Below are 24,149 nucleotides of genomic sequence, written 5' to 3' on the forward strand. Positions count from 1 at the left end.
TAGAAAATCTCTTTAAATTACCAGCTCCAAGATCTCTAGGGTGGGTGAATATTACAGAATACTCTCAGGTCTCTGGCTACCCACTTAGGTGCCTTACAGAAGTTTGGGAGCAGTAGACCATCACAGATCACTTGGATGTTCTGTTTCTTCACTACCTGTTCTCACCTGCCCAAGTTAGGATGGCAATAATATGGATTTAAGGAGAGATGTGGCCCAGAATATTATCGCTTAGCTGGAAAGTGGTGTGAATGGATACAATCTAATCACTAAGTACTGATTCTGTCATTCTCTTATACCCACCTGTTATAGCACTCACATTGATGTTTTATTGCACATCCTTCTGGGATATTAGTGCAAGGTCAAGATTTAGCTAATATGAACTGACGAAAATGAATTTATTGTAATTATCTCCACTTTAGATGGGATTTGTGATTTCATTGGCAGGGAACTCTCAGTGCCTAGCTAAGAATTAGAACTGGACCTGTGATTTCTCAGGTATAGGGAACTCCCAGGTGAGGAAACACTTTCTATCAAGGCAGATCAGTACCTTCCTGTTAACTTACAATTTTTTGTCCAAGGCATTTCAGTGAGTATAGACCAGTGGTGAGACTTGAATTCAAGTCCTCCTGATTTTGAGATCTGCTCTCTATCCACCCCATAGAGAGTACTTAATTATTACTTTATTATTCTTTCTTTTCCAGTATGGGGACACCCTCCTCCATACACAGTGGCAATTCATCCACAATTTATAATCTTTGATCGCTGCTTGGGATATTAAGAAAGTTACTTCAGGCATTTGCCCAGAGTCACAAAGTTCTTACAATTTAAAGTCAAGACTTGAACTCAAGTCTTCTCTCTCTCTCTCTCTCTCTCTCTACTAAACCACACTGCCCATCTTTATTAGAATCCACTTGACATTTGGGTGGATGGTGCAGTTCAATAGGCATTTACAAAAGACTTATTATGTGCCAGGCACTGTAAGAAGCCCTGGGGGCACTGGGGTGAATGGAAAAATGTAATTTCATTTAGCATTTTGAAATTCGTTTCAAGTATTTGATTCTAGTATTCACAAGTGCTTTTAAACACTTAGGAAAGCTTCCCCCAGTCTGCTCCATACAATTGAATAAATAAGAATCTTGTTAGATGACTCAGGAGGGATAATTATATTAAAAACAAAAGACCCCTGTGCCCCCCTCCCCCTCCAGCTACTGTGTTTTAGATTAATAGATCATCTGATAATATTGAGGAAGTTCTAGCCATGGGGACTTCTTTACTACCTCTCTGCTGTGTGCACGTCACTCCTCATGCATGGGAACTGTGCCCAGCCAAATCCGTGTCTTCCATTTGGCATCAAACAAAGGAGCCCATGTTGACATCCATATCAAACTGAGCATTGCCTCTGTAACTTTGTGGACCAATTCTATAAGTGTGTGATGCTAATCTCTTGCAGTACAGAAGAATACTCATTACATGATGATCTTTGACGCCTTTGTTATCCTGACTTGCTCAGCTTCATTAATTCTCTGCACCCGGTCGGTGGCTAAAGGAATTCAGCTCCAGCGGGTGTGTACTGAGTGTCATGTGTTTGTTCTTTTCTAGAAATGACACCCTAGTGGGTTTTTCTTGATGCCAAGATTAAAAAATATATATTGACTGTTACTTTTCTCCTTTTTGCCCTCCAATTTTCCCCTAAAGGAATATGTAAACTTCACCCTCCTCCACTTTAAGAAGGAAGTTTCAGTTACTGATCAAATGGCGTTTGTTAATGGATGGTACATTTTGATTATTGTCAGTGACATGTTGACTATTGTTGGTTCAATCCTGAAAATGGAAATCCAAGCGAAGGTAAGATGTTTCTGTTCCCAAAAGCTTCAGTGTTCGACTGATATTGGAGTAGCCACTAAAATATGATCTTGGATTACATTGAAAGGCACAGCTTGAAGTATAACTAGGTGGCTCAGTGGACTGAGAGCCAAACCTAGATATGGGAAGTCCTGGGTTCAAATGTAGCCTCAGCCACTTCCTAGCTGTATGATCCTGGCCGAGTCACTTAACTCCCATTGCCTAGCTCTTCCTGCTCTTCTGCCTTGCAACCAATATCTAGTATTGATTCTAAGACAGAAGATAAAGATTTCAGAAAGAAAAAAAAAAGGAATATCTTGCAAGAATAAAGAAGTGATAATCTATGTGTGCCATTTCTTCCCTATAGGACAGTGGTTCCCAAACTTTTTTGGCCTACTGCCCCCTTTCCAGAAAAAATATTACTTAGCCCCCTGGAAATTATTATTATTATTTTTTTAATTTTAATAGGAAAGATAAATGCACCTGCGGCCATCACTGCAGCACCCACCAGGGGGCGATGGCGCCCACTTTGGGAATCACTGTTATAGAAGATTACTATTTGGTTATAGACACCACAGCTTAAAAGGGAAGTTTACAAACTAGGGAAAATCCTGAAATGGGCATGCAGGTTGGTGAAGGGTGGTAGAAACATAGTTCTAGAGGTTGAATGGATTTTAGAAGACAATGAGTTTAACATTTTCATTTTAGAAACTAAGGTCCTAAGAGGTTGTGCTTTCCCCAACATTACATAAATCATAAGGAGTAAACCTAGGATCTGAAGTAAGGTCCTTTGACTCCAAATCCACCACTCTTTCCGCTCTACCATGTTGCCTCTCTAGGGTTTATGGCTTTCAAGAATCATTTGGAAGAAGTGAAAGATGTTTATTTAGCCTGGAGAAGAAGAGAGGACTCAAGGGAGTCAAGAGAGCTATCTTCTGGTGCTTGAAAGATTGTCAGATAGAGTAGGGATTCAATTTCTTCTGTTTGACCCCAACTAAGCAGAACTAGGAGAGAGTGGAAGAGTTACAGAAGCCATTTTAGACTTAATGAAAGAAAAAGCTTTCTAACAATTAAAGCTGGCCAAAAGAGGAAGTAGTAGGACTTCCATTCTCTTTGTTGGAGATCTCCAGACACAGGCTGGGAGCTCACTCATTTGGAATGGTTAGAGGGGATTCACATATAGGCACAAGTTGGATACATTGGCTGCTGAGATTCCTTCCAAGACTAAAGTTCTGTGATTCCCTGAAATAAAGTCCTCTGGGAAAGGTTTGGGAGGAATTTTTTAACCACAGGTAGGAGGAATAGCTGTGTATCTAGGGCAGCTATGGTGGCATAATGGATAAAATGCCAGAACTAGACTGGCACTCGAAGACTCTGCTTCCCGAATTCAAATATGGCCTTAAACACTTACTAGCTGTGTGAACGTTGGTAAGTCAATTAATCCTATTTGCCTCAGTTTCCTTCTCTGTAAAATGAGCTGTGGAAGGATGTGCAAATCACTCTGGTATCTTTGTCAAGGAAATCTCAAATGGGGTCATGAAGAATTGGACAGAACTGAAATGACTTAACAACAACAAGATGAACTGGAGAAGGAAATGGCAAATCACTCCAATCTTGTTGCCAAGAAAACCCTAAATGGGGTCATCAAGAGTCTGGCATGACTTAAATGCCTGAACAACAACAGAAGAGTAGTAGCAGTAGAGTCAGTGACTCAGAGATAATATTTGTAAAAAACTTAGCACAGAATCTAGAACGTAGTAGGCAATTAGTAATAACTGTCTGTTGTCTTCCCTGCTCAGAGACTCCAAGGGAGAAAGTACGCCAAACTTATTTCTCTTTGCGTCATTCCTCTTACAAAAAGCCACTGGATTCTTGATTCATCATTATGATGCTAAATAATGCTATTCTTTAATGTGTAATTTGTGTCTTTTTTTCTTAAGATCAGAATGTTCCTAGAGGCTTAGCATTTCTATTAATATCCTTTAGAGCTACCTGTTGTGTCAATAATGATAGCAAGCATTTCTAAAGTGCTTTATGGTTTATAAAGTGCCTTGCAAATTTTCTCTAATTTCATCTGTACGACAACCCTCTAAGGTAGCTGCTCTCATTTCCCCCGTTTTACAGATAAGGAAACTGAGGTAGACAGAGGCAAACTCTGCCTTGCTGAGGGTCACAAAGCTAGAAGCAAGATTTGAATCCTTTACTCCAGGACTGGCGCTCTATATACTGTCATCCAAATGCCCCACTGTTAAGTGCAGTTGGCTGAGCCTGAAAAAAAAAATAGTGGCAATTCTCTGCAGAGGGGCTCTTACCCTTGACTGCAAAGTTGTACACTTTGTACATCTCTCTCTTTCTGAGTCGAAAAATTCATCCTTGATAGGACACAAATATCAACTAGTAGTGTTTGATCTCTGGATCAAATTATTTTACTTCCCTGTGCCTCATTTTCCCAGTTTGTAAAATGATAATTCTTTTGACTAACTGGCCCAGGAAAAGTTAGTCATTGGAAACCCTGGGCTTTTGGGTTGGAAGACATGAGTTTAAGTTTTGCTTTTGCCATATGCTGGGCCATAATACTTGGGATGACTGAGTTTCCCCATTTGTTAAGTGAGAATGAAATGATAATGTCATTTGATATAAAAACATTACATGTCAGATAATGTTTTATAATTTTATATAGTATAATGTACATTTTATAATACTTATCCTATTATGATCTAACATGTTAGCATTTACAGTTTTATGTAGCATTATAATATATAATATAACTTTTTATAATATTTTGTCACATGGTATGTGATATATTGCACTAGCATTTATAGTTTTATGTAGCATTATAATATATAACTTTTTATAATATTTTGTCATATGGCATGTGATATACGACATCATAAGAGTATTTTATAGTTTTATGTAATATTGTTATATAATAGTATGCTTTATACTTCTTACATATGTATATTATGGCATTACATATACTTTATAACATTTTATAGTACATGTGAAATATAAATTGTATATAAATATATTCAATATTTTATAGCTCCATATGGTATATAGAATTATAGTCTATATTGCATAGTATTATAACATATAATATATGTACTAAAACATTATATATCCTAATATGTTATGGCATGGTCTTATAGCCTTTGGCAATCTTGAGTTCTCTCCCCCTACAACTTGTCCAACAAACATTTATTAAGCACCTACTATCTTCTCTACACAGTATTAAGTTTGGGGAGTACAAAGAAAACAATAAAACTGATGTCCTTCCTTCAATATGGCCCCCAACACTCAACACAGCATTCCAGGTGTAATAAAGAGTGGGAAATGTGTGATCTATATTATATAATATTGTATTATATGTAGGTGTTATTAATGATATTAATGAATAACAAAATCAATAAATAACGACAATATGTATTTTATATACATATATTTATATGTTTATGTGAATATATAAATATGGAATATATAGAATAAATATATAAAAAAATTTTCCTTCCAACAATTCTATATGGTAGGGGATATTTTTATCCCTCATTCTATAGCTATTAACCCTGTTTTACAAATAACAGAAATGAGAATCTGAGAGAGAGTAAGTGATTTGGCCAGGATCACACAGGATTTGAACTCAAGCCTTCTTAGCTCCAAGCCCAGCAGGCTATTTACTACACCATCCAACTGCCTATAAAACAAGGAGGTTGGATGAGATGTCTCAGGTTTCTTCCAGCTCACGTGCTGCCCTGTAGTGATGAAAGTCCCTCAACAGTGCCACCATCAGTAGTGATGAAAGTCCCTCAACAATGCCACCATCAGTAGTGATGAAAGTCCCTCAACAGTGCCACCATCAGTAGTGATGAAAGTCCCTCAACAATGCCACCATCAACAGAGGATGCTCTCAGGAGGTTTTTCAGGGGTGGGAATGTACGAGGCTGTATATCCTCAGGTTAGACTCCCAGGACTTTCTGGGGACAAAAGCTCCATAGACAAAATTCACAAAATGGCCCTAGGGCATCCAGTTTGATCAAATGGAACGCTGATTCTGAAGTTTAACTCTGAAAAAGACCGAGTGGATTTTGTTGTTGTTATTATTACAGTTTTCTTTTAAGCCCTTACCTTCTCTCTTAGAATCAGGGTTCCCAGGCAGAAGAGCAGCAAGGGCTGGCAATTAAGGCTAAGTGACTTGCCCAGGGTCACACAGCTAGGAAGTGTCTGAGGCCAGATGTGAACCTAGGATCTTCTGTCTCCAGGCTCTATCTACTGAGCCTAGCCATCCCTTTATTATTATTATATTATTATAACACATCATATTATATGATATAAATACATGAATAATGATATAATGAAATAATTATATCATAATATATAAAATCATGGTATTATTTATTGTGTATTATTAATATGTTAATTTATTATTATTATTATTAAGGAGAATTAGTGTTTTCCACATAAATGATGTAGTGGATAGAGCACCAACCTGAAATCAAGAAGACTTGAGTTCAAATTCAGCCTTAGATACTTACTAACTGTGTAACCTGGGCAAGTCACTTAACCTCTGCCTCAGTTTCCTTAATTACAAAATAGGGATAATAATGGCACCTGTGTCCTAGGATTATGAGGATTAAATGACATGCTATTTATTAACTACTTAGCACATTATAAATGCACTATATAAATGCTAGCTACCATCACATTGTTTATTATTGTTGTTGTTATTATTATTAAGTGATATCAGCCCTCAAGTAGGTAGAGGAAATATAATGTTTTCAGTAGTCATCTTTATTGTGAATGTATTAACAAACTTAAAAAAATATAAAAGGGGAGGGTTGTGGTTTGAAGTCCATGTTAACAATGTTTCTGTGTCTGTATGTCTGTCTAGAGCCTAACCAGTTATGATGTCTGCAGCATCCTTCTGGGGACCTCAACCATGCTTGTGTGGCTTGGAGTCATTCGCTACCTTGGCTTCTTCCAAAAGTATAATGTAAGGAACTCTGGGAGTTTTTCCCCCCTTAGGAACTCTGGATGTTTTGTTGTTTAGTCATTTCATCCATGTCCAACCTTCATGTCACCTTTTGGGGTTTTCTTGGTGAGATGCTGCAGTGATTTGTCATTTTCTGCTCCAGCTTATTTGACAGATGAGGAAACGGAGGCAAACAGGGTAAAGTGACTTGCCCAGGGTCACACAGCTATTAAGTGTCCGAAGCCAGATTTGAATTTAGGAAGATGAGGTTCCCTGGCTTGGAGCCCCATGCAAAAGGGTGCCACCTATCTGCCCTGTTTATTTGTTTTCTTCCCCATTGACTTGCCAGATCCTGAAGCCAATGGTCGATGCTCACCAGTGGTGCTTCTTTCCCACAGCTCCTCATTTTGACTCTTCAGGCAGCATTACCCAACGTCATTAGATTCTGCTGTTGTGCCGCCATGATCTACCTGGGCTACTGCTTCTGTGGCTGGATCGTCTTGGGACCTTATCATGTGAAGGTATGAAGAAGGCTAGGACATGCTTGAGTTCCAGTCACTTACGACCATCTGCCCCGAGCAAACAAAGAAGTTTAAAAAATCTTGATAGTGTCTCCTTTGCAAATTTGGGTGGACAACCCATGGTGGGGGCAACATTGCATATAGTTTAAATATTTTTTCCAATATAGTGATTTCTTGTGCAGATTTTAAAAACTCTTCCTTTTTTTTTTTTTTTTTTGTTTGTTTGTTTAAAAAAGAAAAACCTGGGGATGCTAGGTGACTCAATAGATTGAGAACCAGACCTAGAGCTGGAAGGTCCTGGGTTCAAATGTGACCTCAGACCCTTCCTAGCTGTGTGTCCCTGGGCAAGTCACTTAACTCCCATTGCCAAACCCTTACCACTCATCTGCCTTGGAAGCAATATATGAAAGGTGAGGGTTTGTAGGGAAAATTTTTTTTACAGAAATTTTAAAAAAGGAAAAAGAAAATTGTTTTAAGGGATGTCTCTTGTGAGTGGGGAGGGAGGGAGGTGGAGGTACACTGGGGCCAGCTCTAATCTACTTACCAATGTTTAGTTTTTATTGTGAAATTCCAAACTAAACCGTGGGTGTCTGTGAATACTAGACACTGAGACTTGGTTCGTAGTTTTGTTGATTGTCTAGGCTTAAGAAAAGATGGTGAAAATGTTAATAATGCAAATTAGGGAAGAGAAATAATATTTATATAGCTACTGTGTCAAGTGCTTTACAAATAATAATCTCATTTGATTTTCTCAACAACCCTAATTCAGTTGCTGTTGAGTTTGCAGGTGAGTTTTTAGCAAGGGGCAGCTAGTGACTCAATGGATAGAGTCTGAGGCTGAAGTAAAAAAGATGTGAGTTCAAATCAGCCTTCCTAGCTGGGGGACCCTGGATAAGTCACCTCACCTTGTTGGTCTCAGTTTTCCTCATCTGTAAAATGGAGAAAGGAAATGGAAAACTGCTCCAGGATCTTTGTCCAAAAAATCCCTAATTGGGTCTTGAAGTTTTGGGCATGACTGAAATTGATTAAACAACAACAGTTACAAACAAAGAAACTGAGGCAAATAAAATATAAATGACATTCTGAGGCCAGCTTAAGTTTTCTTGACTCTAAATTTAGAATTCAATCCAACATGCCTCCTCTCTGCCTCACTAATTTTTTTTAAACCCTTATCTTCAGTCTTAGAATTGATATTAAGTATTGCTTCAAAGGCAGCAGAAGAACAGAATGAGCTAGTCAATTGAATTTAAGTGACTTGTCTAGGGTCACATAGCTAGGAAGTATCTGAGGTCAGATTTGAACCCAGAATCTCTCAATTCCAGACGTGGTGCTCTATCTACCTGTGCTATCTCGCTCCTTCCTCCCTCCATTAATTTTTAGGCTGACTTCTCTCTAGCTATGTCTTCTCCACCGTATAATTATTGAAAATTCCTTTCTACTATGCTACCTAGCTCTGCCTCATTAAATTAAACTTAATTATGTTAAAATAAGCTTAAAAAGGTACCATGTGTATAATCTCCTCCCCCCCTCCTTCAAAGCCAGTTGTTAAACATTTACTATTACACTACTGGATATGTAGAGAAATTTAGATAATGTAGAAACAAAGATAGCAATAAAAATAATTTAAAAAAAAGAAAACCTTGATCAAACAAATGCTTGAGATTCAGAATTGAATTTGTGACCAGCTGGATTAAAACAACTGGGTGGCTCAGTGGATTGAGAGCCAAGCCTAGAGATGGGAGGTCCTGGATTCAAATGTCTCAGTCCCTTCCTAGCTGTGTGACTCTGGACAAGTCACTTAACCCCTTTTGCCTAGCCCTTACTGCTCTTCTGCTTTGGAACCAATACTCGGTATTGATTATAAGACAGAATATATGAATATAATATAAGACATAATAAGAATAGAATAGAACATATATTATTATATAGACTATAAGAATATAATATGACAATGTAAGAATAGAATTTAATAATAATATAATATATATACTAGTAATTATTGACCTTTTCCTACTGTTTTAACATTTGCCAAGTCCTTTACAACCCATTATCTCATTTGATGCTGTACCTCTCATCTCCATTTCATAGCTGAGAAAACTGAGGCTCAGAGATCTCAGTCTCAAAGTTTGCCAAGCACTTTACAACCCATCATTTCATTTTGATAAGTTATCATTCCCATTTCACAGTTGAGAAAGCCGAGTCTCAGAGTGCTCTACCAGCCTGCTAGAGGGGGGAAAATACTGGATTTAGAATCAGAAGACTTAGTCTGAATCCTGGATCTATGGTGTTTACTAACCATGTTGTCCTGACCAATCACTTGACCTCTGGACCTCAGTTTACTTTTCTGGAAAATGAAGGAGTTGAAGGACCACTAATGTTCTTTCCAGCTCAAATTCTTCCTAGTTCCTAGTTTAATTCTTCCTAGTTCCTAGTTTAGTTCTTCCTGATTCCTAGTTCCGAGGTCATTTGCCAAGAGTTGGTCAGTAAACATTTATTAAGTTCTTACTGTGTGCCAGATGTTGTGCTAAGTCTGGGAATCTCATAGCCAAGAGGTGTCAGAGGCAGAATTCACACTCTCGAGTCCAGCACATTGACCATTGAACCTTAATAACTGTCTTGGTCTGTTCAGGAAAATTTCCTTTGCTAATTTTGTATTTTGATGGAACAGGATAAATTCAAGAGAGAATTGAGGTGATTATTGTATTTGATATTCTAAAGACTACTGCACAGGTAAAGAAAATAGCTGCTTTTTGTATTTGAATCAAAGAATTAAGATGCTTCTCTGGGCTCATTAACTGGGCAAAGAACTCAGATGGGCCAGTGCTTCGGGGACCCAGGCTTCAGCCACCTTCTCCTTGACCCATATGGCACCCTTCTCCCGTGGGTGAGTTCCTTCCAGAATTTTCATTTTGAGGAAGGGCTCAGACCAGCCATGATTCATCCCCCTTTTTTTTAAGCTCCTTTTTTTATATTGTCTTTCCCCATTATATAAGCTCCTGGGGCTGGTTAGGGGCTTGAATGAATAGAGAGCCAGGCCTGGGGAAAGGAGGTTCTGGGTTCAAATCTGGGTTTAAACATTTCCTAGCCCTGTGTGACTCTGGGCAAGACACTTAACCCCCATTGCCTAACCCTTAGCACTCTTCTGCCTTGGAACCAATACTCAGGATCAATTCTACAATAGATGATAAGGGTTATAAAAAAATTAGCTAAAAATTTAAGTTGCATGTTTTGAAAATGCATTCATTTAAATCAGTGTTTCCAGTCTAATATCTTCAGTTCAAACAATGGTTTTAGATTCCCTGGTTTCCTTCGTCTCAGTTCAAATTGTACTTTTTTTTTTTTTTTTTTTTTTTTTTTTTTTTTTTTTTTTGGGCAGGGGTGGGGGAAGCATCCCTGGTCCCTCCAGCTGCTAGTGTCTTGCCTCTCTCAAATTACTGTCTGATCAAGTTATCTCTCCCATTCAAATGTGGATCTTTTGACGGTGATGACTGTTTTGGCCCATTTTTTGTAAACTCGGTGCTTAGCACGATGCTTGGCACTTGTAGACGCTTCTTCATTGATTGATTAACTGATTTAGCCGGACGTAGAACTCCTCCTAGCTCTGGTTTATGAATCATTTCTGAAACTGATCAAAATCTCACTCTTTGAAAGAATAGGAACAAGGCTTGGACGGTCAGCATGACGAGATTGGTTACAGCTCATGTTTCTGTTAAATGGGGCATGAAGAAGGAACAGCTTGTCTTTGTGAAATGATAGGATAAACTCGTACATGCAATGTGATTGATGCAGTCAGCACTGGTCCTTGCCTTCTGATCATGATTTTAACCAGTGGTTCTTAACCATTTTTTTTTTTGGTGTCCTGACCCGTTGGCTGTCTGAAATCGATGGACCCCTTCTGAAAATAATGTTTTTGAATCCACAAAATAAGTTTACAAAGGAAATCAATTATTTTAAAATACAGATCTCAAAATATTGTTAAAAAATTCTCAAATCCCAGCTTAAATTTGCTTTAAATCAATTCACTTCCCTTGGTACTGGGCAGAAGTACAACAAGCAGAGAGAAGGTACAGTAGCTAAAGTATTTGACTTCAAGTCAGGTGGTGATTGTTGTTGCATCATTTTTGGTTGTGTTCAACTCCTTATGACTCCATTTGGATTTTTTTTGGTGGGGGGGCAGCTGGGCAGCACAGTGAATAGAGCACCAGGCTTGGAGTCAGAAGGTCCTGGGTTCCATTGTGATCTCAAACATTTCCTAGCTGTGTGACTCTGGGCAAGTCACTTATCCCCAACTGCCTAACCTTTGCCATTCTTCTGTCTTGGAACCAATACACTATATTGATTCTAAGACAGAAGGTAAGAGTTTTTAAAAAAAATAAATAAAAAGAATGAATGAAAAAGAGAAGTGTCCAGACATGAAAGGACCCTGGATTTAAAAGAGAACATTTGTCTATTTGATCTTTTCAGTTCCGGTCCCTGAATATGGTCTCCGAGTGCCTTTTCTCTCTCATAAATGGGGATGACATGTTTGCCACATTTGCAAAAATGCAGCAAAAAAGTTACTTGGTTTGGTTGTTTAGTCGGATTTACCTCTACTCATTCATCAGCCTCTTTATCTACATGGTTTTAAGTCTCTTCATCGCCTTGATTACTGACACCTATGAAACAATTAAGGTAAGTCTGATGAGGATTTCAGGTTAGAAAGGTGGGTATGTCAAAAGGAAAAGATTTCTCCTTGGGTATGGCACTTAAAACTTAAAAGGATGGGGGGAGAAGAGCATGGAATGATGAGGGGTCCTCACTGGGAAGAAGAAAGAACTGTCATCTCCAAGATATTAAAGTAGGTTAGCAGGGACAGCTAGGTGGCTCAGTAGATAGAGAGCTAGCCCTGGAGACAGGGGGTCCTGGGTTCAAATGTGACCTCAGACACTTCCAAGCTTTGTGATCCTGGACAAGTTACTTAACCCCAACTGCCTGGCTCTTATTGCTCTTTTGCCTTGGAACTGATATTTAGCATTGATCTGAAGGCAGAAGGTATGGATTTTTATTATTTTTTATAAAGTCAATATTTGGTTCTCTGGGGGAAATATGTGCAAGTACATTTTCCTACTTAATCTACCTATTTACATCTTATTTATATACTCTTCTAAACACCAATCAACAAAATAATAAATCAGACCTTGATTTGTAGATTTGTTGATTTCCGATGGGTTAATGTACATGCTCAAAATTTAATAACTAGCTTTTGGTAAGAGATGCAGTTCTGGCACTTCCCCTACCTTGTTCTATTAACATTTTCACACAGTATTGCTTCCTTCCCCACTTCCACCCCTTTGGATCTATTGTTTTCAATCTTGGCTGACTCTTTGTGACCCCTATTTGGGGTTTTCTTGGCAAAGATATTGGAGTCAGTCATTTCCTTCCCCAGATCATTTTACACATGAGGAAATTGGGGCAAGGAAGACTCTTTAGTCTGTTTCTCATTTAAGTGAGATGTTTATAAAGTGCTTTGAAAACTTGAAAATGGTGTATCTCAGTTATTATTTTCACTCCAGTCCCCAAACTGTAGCTCCCTGCACTTTTTTTTAAACCCTTTCCTTATGTCTTAGAAGCAGAAGAGCAATAAGGGCTAGCCAATGGGAGTTAAGTGATTTACCCAGAATCACACAGCTAGAAAGTATCTGAGGCCACATTTGAACCCAGCATCTCCTATCTCCAGGACTGGTTCTGTATCCACTGAATCATCTAGCTGCCCCGTAGCCTCCTATACTTAAGTTTAAGTTTATGAAGACATTAATTATTGAAGTTTTTCCCTGAATCCAGATGAAATACTCTAAGACAAAAAATACTTCTCAGTTTCACTCTTATCTGATCCAAACTCTTTATAATTAATATCCAGAAAGATTAAGCTATGATGCAAAAATGACTGTAAGAAAGTTACAACGAGATCGCTTATCTAGCCATTGTCATCATTATAATTATCATTAATCAAACTCTTTCATTTTACAGATTAGGAAATTGAGTTTAAAGGATTAGTCATATATGGTCCCACAAGTATTAGGTAGCAGAACCAGGTTCCTAGACATGACAACATACCTTCCACCTGCTACTTGGAGGAAACCTTCAGTGATCTTGTATGGAGGAGATTTACAGTTGTTTTTAAGGGATGTTAAAAATATGATTCTTTCCCCATTCCTACCTAGCATTACCAACAAGATGGCTTTCCAGAAACTGAGCTGCACACATTTATATCTGAATGCAAAGATCTCCCCAATTCTGGTAGATACAGGTTAGAAGAGGAAACCAGGCGATCTCTCTTCTGCTGTTGTAAACAGTAAGTATCTCACTCCCAGATGGCATTGAGTAAAAAAAATAAAAGGGAATTTGTAGATCACAGGCTTCTGGGTGGAAGTGGTATCCTCATTCTCAGAGAAAAGATCAGTTAGAAGAATATTATGCTATTAAAAGTAGTACTTAGGGGGCTTGAGAGACAGACATAGAAACAAGTCCTGGGTTCAAATGTGACCTCAGATCCTTCCTAGCTGTGTGACCCTAGGCGAGTTGTTTAACCCCTATTGCCTACCCTTTACCACTCTTCTGCCTTAGAATCAATACATAATATTGTAAGATTTTTTTAAAAAATTAAAAAAACTAGTACTTAGAATGCTTTGGAGTTCTACAAGTGTTTTAGTAGCCTGTTCTCTGAAGGATAGGGAACACTCGTTTATTGTTAATAATCAAGATTATATTATAATATATAATAAAATAATATAATATATTAATATAATATATATAATAAAGATTACCTTCTCATTTTAAAGTTTACTTTTTCTGCCATATTTTATATCTTCCCCCCCCCAGGGGCTACTTCTGTATTGCTTCCTACAAATGTCATTGCTCCTTGACCCTCCCCTTCTGCCCCTGCCTCCCAAATCAAATGCAAAAACCAAAATGTAAATGAAAAGATGACGAACAGGAAAAGTACAGGTCCCTGATGAAAGTTCACATTAATTTTCTCCCATTAGCAAGGTTTGATGATCAGAAATGTGATTTGGAAAAAAGACAGAAGCCAGCACTTGGGTTTGATCTGAAGCTAAAAGCTAGCCATTATTCATCCGTGCTCCCAATACCGAGAAAAAGAGGGAAAGGAGCAGTTCAGAGCATTATAAATGGTAGAAGTAGAAAAGGAAACTTTCATTTGAGAGATGAAGAAATGGAGGCCAAGAGAGGGGAGGCGACTTCAAACACTTTATGTCTGTGCTCCGGACTTGTGAAAATTGTATATCGTTAATGACTTTTTTTCCTATAAAGGAGTTTCTTTGCACCTCAGGCTAATGGAAAATAGTAGCAATTTTTATAAGAAGGTGTTTTTCCGGTGGTTGGGTTGAGGTGAGGATAGAGTAGAGATTCCATAGTTATTGGTGCTTGGGGACAACAGCTGTATTTATTTATTTGTTTATAAAAACAACAATAAAACAAACTCTTACCAGCCGTCTTAGAATCAATAGTAAGTTATCAATTCCAAGGCAGAAGTCTGGTAAGGGCTAGACAATTTCGGTTAAGTGACTTGCCCGAGGTCTCACAGCTAGGAAGTGTCTGAGGCCAAATTTGAACCCAGGACTTTCTGTCTGCATACTGGCTCTCTCTCCACTGAGCCATCTAGCTGACCAACAGGTATGTTTTTAAAAGATAACTTGTTGAGGCTACCTTGCAGGGATTTTACCTTCTGAAATGCTAAGGATTCGGAAGAAAGGTATTCTTTCATTTCTAAGATTCCTGCGAATATCTATCTCAGGAAAAACATAAAGACCCCCAAATAACTTCATTTTGGTCCCTTCTTATAATTTCCTGTTGACTTGAGTTGGAACAGTAGTTATGGGGCAGGATGTCATTTATTAAAGGAAAAACTCATTTGAATAATTTTCAAATGCTGAAATAAGGACTTTCTTAAGAGCCAAGGTAAAATGTTTGTTTTTGTTTTTTTAAGAGAAAATCAACCAGTTCTGTTGTATGTTTGTCTTTGAAGGTCTTAAGGAAGAACTCCTTGAAGCTGTGAAATCTCTCTACTACTCTCATATACTGAGCAACAGTATTGACTAAGGGTGTCTAAAATGGAAGATTTTAAAAGCAAGTGAATGTAGGCTATTTTTGAAGGTATATGTAGGTACGTGTGTTCGTGTGTGCTCTTAAACAAACTCAGAAAAGTAGAAAATCAATATGTATAGCATTCAGGTTGCATCTTCGTAGGCCCATAGTTCTGATGTTTGGATTGTAATCATTGCATGAGGCTATAATAGATTTTTTTTTTAATTGTGTTGTTCAGGGGGCAGTAGGTGTCTCAGTGGATAGAGAGTCATGCTTGGGTTCAAATCTGCCCTCTGACACTGCCTAACTGTGTGACCCTGGGCAAGTCATTTAACCCCAGTTGCCTAGCCCTTACCAGTCTTCTGCCTTGGAACTGATTTTTATTCTAAGACAGAAGGCAGGTTGTTTTTTGTTTAATTGTGTTGCTCAGCGTGATGGAGAAGGAACCTGGCACAGGAGATGATGTCACTCAGTCCTGCCTCTGAAGCGCAGCCATCGTATGACCATAAGAGGTCACTTAATCTCCCATCGTCCCAGGGAACTCTAACCAAGACGACAATTTTTAAAAATTCAATTTTATTTAATTTTCAGTTCTGAATTCTCTTCCTCTTATCCCTCTCTTGCCTATTGAAAAGGCAAGACTCAATTAAACCCATTACACATATTACAGCAAGATTACAAGTTACCAACCTGCAGAGTAGGAGGAAATTTCCACACTGGGAAATCACGCTAATGGGGGAGAGGAAAATTATCTGATTGGGCTTTCTTTGCTCCCTTTAATTCTATGCATCTCCTAGAGAAAAAGCAACACCTGCAACAATGTCCAAGCTGTTTGGATAGAATAGATTCAAATGGAAACTATTGGTCTCTGTGATAGGATAAGCTTCTAGAGGGTGAGGAATGCTTAGTTTTTTTATTGTTGTGTCCCAAGAGCCTAGAATGGTGCTTGGCACATAGAGGGTAAGGACAGGGAGTGGACTTGGGATTTCATCAGAATAGAAAACTCCTAGATTAAGAAAATCTCTTCACCAGTGTAGATTGGTACCATCTCTGAAATGAAGAACTTAGAGAACTGGCCTAAAGCAAGAAGTTAAGAGTCTGGGGGCAGCTGGGTAGCTCAGTGGATTGAGAGTCAAGCCTAGAGACGGGAGGTCCCAGGTTCAAATCCAGCCTCAGACACTTCCCAGCTGTGTGACCCTGGGCAAGTCACTTGACCCCCATTGCCCACCGTTACCACTCTCCCACCTAGGAGCCAATACACAGAAGTTAAGGGTTTAAAAAAATTTTTTTAAATTAAAAAAAAATAAGTTTTTGGGTCAGTCATTAAGTGATACTTGAACCAGGTCTTCTGGGCATGAAGCCTGTGCTTTATCCAGGCCATCTTTCACCTGGCATATAGGCGGCATTTAATAAATGCTTAATAAATAGAATTTAACTGAATTATAAACAAAGTTTTGTTTTGTTTTGTTGTGCGAAGTTTTGATTACCCTCCTGGGGTTAAGATTCTGGTTGGGGAATGTGTTACCTTGTTGGGCTTGTTTTTTCCCTCATGCCACTTACTACCCCCTTCTTCATGCTCTAAACTCCCTGAAAATGGTAGAAGTCTCTGAGAAAGGAAGAACAATAAATCTCAGTAGGGGCATCTATTGCCAAGAGAGGTAGCAGCTTCTCAGAGGCTGAGATTCTGCCTGGGAATTATAGGGCTGATCATTGAATACGTTTTTAGAATTGAATTCAAGCTGAAATGTGGGATGGTGGGTGAATAATAATAATGGAAAAATAATAATAATAATAATAACTAGCATTTAAATAGAACAAAGGTGGAGCTTTGTGCTATTTAAATGCTAGTTATTATTATTATTATTACTATGCTAAAAGCTTTATAAATATCTCATTTAGTTTAGGTGAATATATTTAAGAGAGGCGACATATTGGCATCCCCCAGGACTATGGCATGATGCCATCTTTTGCTCAGGCACTAGCTTCAAGGAAACAAAAGGGCTCATAAGCTATAGGAGCGGTCCAGTGAGAATTCTGCCATCCTTGCCAAATGGTAGAGAAGACTGTTTCTTGGAGGAGTGAAGTAGATTTGGAATTTTCTAAAGTTAGGTTAACCTCCAAGCTGGGAGACCCATGAGCAGAGTATGTTTGAATGGACTTGGGCAGGTCTATGGTACTGGGGGAGGCAGGAAAATGGAAACCTGGGAAAGTTATAATTGCTTTAGACCAATTGGAACTGGGCTTGGAGTCAGGAAGACTCTTCTTCCTGAGTTCAAATCTGGCCTTAAACAATTAACTAGCTGGGTGACCATGGACAGGTCACTTAACCCTGTTTGCCTCAGTTTCCTCACCTGTAAAATGAGCTGGAGAAAGGAATGGCAAACCACCCCAGTATCTTTGCCAAGAAAACCCCAAATGGGCCACCAAGAGTCAGATGGGACTGAACATGAACCATCACAACAAATTGAAGCCCCGGGAAAATACACTTAAAGCCACCTCATTTTCCTTTATATGTCTTTAGCCTTAGAGAGTTAGCCAATGGACTCTGAATAGTGGCTGAGAGTTTGAGCAGGTTCATATACTCACCTGAATCTAAACTGGCATCTCAACGAAGCATTCAGCCTGGCACATAGTACCTTTGTCCCGTTGCCCCTCCTTGACCCTCTACTGATGCCCCTGACCACATACACGCAGAATGCCAAATTAATTCCTGGGAAAAGAGTTAATTGGCCCAGGGCTAGAGAAATAGACTTTCACCAATGTCTCTAGACCTGTGATTTCAAGTGTAAGGAATTTATGGTATAGAAATTGCCTCTCTCGATAGAGGTTGGCAAGAAGTGTATTTCTCCTGGAGATGGGAAGACCTGGGTTCAAATTTGGCCTCAGACACTTTCTGGCTGTGTGACCCAGAGAAAGTCACTTAATCCCAATTGCCTAGCCCTTACTGCTCTTTTGCCTTGGAATTCATACTTAGTATCAATTCTAAGGCAGAAGGTAAGAGTTTTATGAAAAACAAGACACAATTAAATAGTTAAGTCACTAGCGACAACTCGATGTTAAAAAAGAAAGAAGAAATCCAATTGAACAGTATCAAAGATGAAAAAGGCGAATTTACAACTAATGAGGAAGAAATAAAGGCAATTACCAAGAATTGTTTTGCCCAATTATATGGCCATAAAACTGACAATCTCATGAAATGGATGCATATTTACCAAAATATAAGTTGGTCCAGATAACCTTTTTTTTTTTTTAAGAAGAAATTGAACAAGCCATAAATAAACTCCCAAAGAAAAAATCTCCGGGACCAAATAGATTCACAGACAAATTGTACAAAACATTCAAACTTAAACATAAAACTATTTGACCAAAATAAAAAAAAGAAAGGAAAGGAAAGGAAAGGAAAGGAAAGGAAAGGAAAGGAAAGGAAAGGAAAGGAAAGGAAAGGAAAGAAAGGAAAGGAAAGAAAAGAAAAGAAAAGAAAAGAAAAGAAAAGAAAAGAAGGAATCTATCATTCTTTGTATGACACAAATATGGTCTTGGTACTTAAGCCAAGGAGAAGCTAAACAGAGACAGAAAAACATAGACTATTTTATTCTTAATGAATATTGCTATAAAATTTTTAAGTAAATTATTGCAGACCACAGCAACATAACTCAGAGATTTACAGTATGACTTGTGTTCAATTTATTTATTTATTTGTTTGTTTGTTTCTTATTTATTTATTTATTTTAGCCCTTACCTTCTCTCTTAGAATCAATACTATGTATTGGTTCCAAGGCAGAAGAGCAGTAAGGGCTAGGCAATAGGGGTCAAGTGACTTGCCCAGGGTCACACAGCTGGGAAGTGTCTGAGGCCAGATTTGAACCTGGGACCTCCCGTCTCTAGGCCTGGCTCCTAATCCACTGAACTACCCAGCTGCCCCCAACTGTTAGATTTAAACCAAGAATGCACAGCTGGTTCAATATTAGGAAAACTATAAATATAATTGACCATCTTAATAACAAAAGCAGTCAAAACCATATGATCATATCAATAGATACAGAAAAAGATTTGACAAGATATAACTTCCACTTCTATTGAAAACACTCTAAAGGGGAACAGCTGGGTGGCTCAGTGGATTGAGAGCCAGGCCTAAAGATGTGAAGTCTTAGACTTAAATCTGGTGTCAGACAATTCCTACCTGTGTTACCCTGGGCAAGTCACCTAATTCCCATTGCTTGGCCCTTACCACTCTTCTGCCTTGGAATCAATACAAAGTATTGATTCTAACATGGAAAGTAAGGGTTTAAAAAAAAACCACTAGAAAGCATAGGAATAAATGGAACTTTTTTCAAATGATAAATAATATCCATCTAAAACCAAGAAACAGCATTATTTGTAACAAGTATAAGCTACTTGTCTTTCCATGAAGATCAGGGGTACAATAAGAGTGTCTATTATTTTCATTACTGTTCAATATAGTGCTAGAAATGCAAAGTATAACAGTAAAACAAAAAAAAGAAATTTAAAGAATTAACCTAGACAAGAAGGAAACAAAATTATCATTTTTTGCAGGTAAATGATATAATTAAAAAACCCTAGAAAGTCAACTAAAAAGTAATGGAAATGACAACATTTTCAGATTTGTAGGATATAAAATAAGTGTACAAAAATCATCTGCATGTCTGTATATACCAATAAAATCAAGAGGGAAGAAAGAGAAAGAGAAATTTCATTAAATATAGCTTCAGACAGTATAAAATACTTGATTTTGCATACCAAAATTTGTGCAAAGCACAAATGGGAATTATAGAAACACAATTACAACACATTCACACAAAAATCTAAATAAGTAGAGAAAGATTAATCAGTTACATTAGGCAGAGCTAGTAGAATAAAAATGACAATATGACCTCAGGCAATTTACTTATTCAGTGTTATACCAATCAAACTAACAAATGATTACTTACAGAGCTAGAAAAAAGAATAACAAAATTCATTTGGTAGATGAATCTGGTAGAACCAAAGGTCAAGAATATTAAAGGGAGTTAATGGGGGGGGGGGAAAAAGCAAAAACAAAGGGGGCCTTGCAGGACCAAACCTCAAAATATACTACAAAGCCATAATAATTAAAATAGGTAAGAAATCAGTTGATCAGAGGAACAGATTAGTTGCACAACATAGAGAAGCAAATGATTCCTGTAGCTTAGTGTTTGACAAGCCTAAAAATCCCAGGTATGGAGGCCAGGACTCATTATTCAATAACAGCTGTTGGGAAAACTGAAAAGCAGTTTGGCAGGAGTTAGACATGAAGAGTGATATAATTAATAAATTAGAAGAGCATTGGAAAAATTACCTGTCACATCTTTGGATTGAGGAAGGATTAACGACCAAAAAGGAAACAGGTTTACAGGAGATAATATGAAAAATTTTGATAACATAAAATTGAAAAGTTTTTGTACAAAGAAGATCAATGCAGCTAAAATTAGAAGTGGGAAATTGGGAAAGAAAATTTTTGAAACATTTCTGTGATAAAGGTTTCACTTCCAAGAGACATAGAAAACATTCATGTTTTGAAAAATAAGAGCCATTCCTAATTGATATATTGTCAAAGGATGTAAATAGGCAATTTTCAAAGGGAAAAATCTAAGCCAGTGATTCCCAAAGTGGGCGCCACTGCCCCCTGGTGGGTGCTACAGCGATCCAAGAAGGCGGTGATGGCCACAGGTGCATTTATCTTTCCTATTAATTGCTATTAAAATTTTTAAAAATTAAATTTCCAGGGGGCTAAGTAATATTTTTTCTGGAAAGGGGGCGGTAGGCCAAAAAAGTTTGGGAACCACTAATTTAAGCTATCAGTAGCCATGTGAAAAAAAAAAGTTCTAAATCACTACTAATTAGAGAAATCCAACCTTGAGGAACCATCTTATATCTGTCTGATTGAATAAGATAACAAAAAAGGAAATAGACAAATGCTGGAGGAGTTGTGGGAAAACAGAGATATCAATGCACTTTGTGGAGCTTTGAACTAGTCTAAACATTCTGGAAAGTAAGTGGAACTATGTTGAAAAAGCTGTGTACTGTGCATACCCTTTGGTCCAGGAATAGCACTACTGGGTTTACCTCCCAAAGAGAACAAAGAAGGACAAGGGTCCATATGTACAAAAATATTTAGAACAGCTATTTTTGTGGTGGCAAAGATTGGGAAACTGGGGGGATTTCCATAAATTGGGGAGTAGCTAAACACGTTTTGGTATGTGTATTGGATGGAGTGCTGTTGAACAATAAGAAATGATGAAGAGGATAATTTTAGAAAAAAGTTGGAAGATAATATGAACTGATGCAGTGAAACGATTAGAAGCAAGAGAATAATTTTTTTACAATAAAGTGGTACTGTAAAGATGGACAACTTTGAAAGACTTAGGAACTGATCAACACAATGGAATCTACCACAGTTCCTGAGGATTCGTGATGAAATACACCATCCATCTGCAGATAGAGAGGGAATAGATTTAGGATGAAGATTGAAGCATATTTGGTTTTTTTAGACACGGCTAATGGAAGAACATGATTTTTCCTGATTATAGATATTTGTACTGGATTTTGTATTTCTTGCCTTTTCAATGGTTGGGGAGGGCACGTGGGAGGGAGAGAATTTGGAAACTGAAAATAAAATTTTATGTAAAAAATAGCCCCACAGGTTTTGGTTTTATGAGTATTTTTTTACAACAATGACCACTATGGAAGTGTGTTTTTCATGATAATACATGTATAACCCAGATCAAATTGCTCACCATGTCCAAGAGTGGGGAGAGAGGGAGACAATTTAGATTTTATCATTTCAGAAAACATGTTGAAAATTGTCATATTTACATGTAATTGGGAAAACAAACTATCTTCAAAACCAGCCTTGTACTTTACAAATCTGTAAAACTTATTCCTATTCCAACATATCATTTATAGCAATAAATTAATAACAATGACTTCTTTAAAGTTATTATGTGCCCATTTGTTATATGTGGCCTATTAAGATTAGTCTGGAGAATTTCCACTTTCTTCATGTCATCCTTTATGCCTTTTCCCCTCAGATTTTAACCTTCCACTGGTAATAAAACTTTAAAATGCTTTAAAACACGTTGCATTTTCATAGTTTCTCTGTGTCAGCACAGTTTTATAATTAAGGCAGCACTTTGACTTAGCTGAGGAATGTGATGTTTTTGTTTCTCTGATAGGTTATGGGCGATACTGTGGGCTAATGTTCCAGCCAAAGCATTTTAATCATTCTAATGTTTCATATTCCAAAGAAGATAAATTTGCATGTAGGCTTGAATCACGAACCTGATTAGGACTCTTCACTTTATGCCTTATTTTCAGTGACTAATTGTTTGGAAAGGAGGGATGTTATTTGATTTCCTAATTAATAAAGAGTGGTAATGGCACTGTTAGAGTACTGAAAAATGAAAAGTGAAAAATGTTTTTTAATACCACAGGAAGGAACTTGATAAAACCTGAGTCATGTCGTAGTAATATTTGAAGGGAAGAAGAGAGAGGAAACCACACAATAATTAATCATGTCAATCTCCATTTTGGAAGTTTCATCTTTAAATTTTAATGAATTTCATTAAAGTAAATTACACTTCTCTTTTTCTTAGTTTTTCTGGTTGTAAACTGACTGAGTTTAATATTCCTTGAAAGGTTACCATTGTTACAATAAGATTGTATTTGCAGTGTAATGTGCATTTTCTTGTTACAAAGCACAACCTTATAATATTTGAGTGAACCATCTCCGTAACTTCACCCTTTGCTGACTATCACTCTCTATGTACGAGGGTGCCCTCGGACACAGCTCAAACCTGAGCTGATTGTAAAATGTTCAGTGGGAGCATTTACACCTTGGATGTCAACAAACTCTACAAATCAGGACTTAAATCATTGTTTTATTGATTGTCTAGACTTTTAAGAAAGAGGTGGAGAAAAAATGTTAATATCACAGATTAAACTTCTGAGTTTTTTGTTGTTTTTTTTTTTTTTGAAAACTGCTTGTTAAACACTGACTACTTATATGTGTTCTCTCTCCCTGTTAGAATTTAAGACCCTTGAGGGCAGGGACTATTACTGTTTTGTATTTATATTCCTAACACTTGCACAGGGTCTAGCTCATGGGAAGTGTTAGTGAGGCTTAGTGGATAAGAGTGCTGGGCTTGGACCCAGAAAGACTTGAATTCCTATCTGGCTGTGTGATCTGGGCAAGTTGCAAACTCTGTCCACTTCAGTTTCCTCAGCTGTATGATGGGAATAATAATAGCACCTTCTTCTCAAGGTTGTTGTAAGGATCAAAAGGGATAATATTTGGACTCTCCTTGACTTCATGATCTTTAGAAAGTCATCTTCCTGCAAGATGAAATCAGCTTTGCTACTCATACATCATTTCTTACCCTAACTGCAGGACTTCATTTCCCTGATCCTCTGCCTTTTCCTCCCCCTTTCAGCTTCTTTCTCTATGTCGTCTTCCCTCCTTAGATTGTAAGCTCTTTGAGGGCAGGGACTGGCTTACGCCTTTTTTCCCAGGGCTTAGCACAGTGCCTGATACACAAAAGGGTGGTCATGGCAAACCTATGACACATGTGTCAGCACTGACACACGTAGCCGTTTTTGATGACACGCGGCAAAGTATGGGGCTGTGTGCCGAGGATGAAACATTTGCTGTAGTGTAGTGAAGACACTCTGTGCTCTATAGATGATAATTCTACCTATATTAA

The 24,149-nt window shown here is 37.8% G+C and overlaps 1 protein-coding gene across 2 annotated transcripts in view; it reads left to right on the plus strand.

Moving 5' to 3' along the window:
- Positions 1-13,664, plus strand: part of MCOLN3 (mucolipin TRP cation channel 3) — a 46,116-nt gene extending 32,452 nt beyond the window's left edge. For both annotated transcript variants that reach the window (XM_044674097.1, XM_044674098.1), the window contains 6 exons: positions 1,451-1,563; positions 1,696-1,845; positions 6,728-6,829; positions 7,207-7,329; positions 11,794-12,000; positions 13,530-13,664. In XM_044674097.1, coding sequence (XP_044530032.1) covers positions 1,451-1,563; positions 1,696-1,845; positions 6,728-6,829; positions 7,207-7,329; positions 11,794-12,000; positions 13,530-13,664 — 830 coding nt within the window. The remainder of the gene's footprint in view (positions 1-1,450; positions 1,564-1,695; positions 1,846-6,727; positions 6,830-7,206; positions 7,330-11,793; positions 12,001-13,529) is intronic.
- The last annotated feature ends 10,485 nt before the right edge of the window (positions 13,665-24,149 follow it).

Source organism: Gracilinanus agilis, chromosome 4, assembly GCF_016433145.1.
Source record: "Gracilinanus agilis isolate LMUSP501 chromosome 4, AgileGrace, whole genome shotgun sequence".
Classification (NCBI taxonomy): Eukaryota; Metazoa; Chordata; class Mammalia; order Didelphimorphia; family Didelphidae; genus Gracilinanus; species Gracilinanus agilis.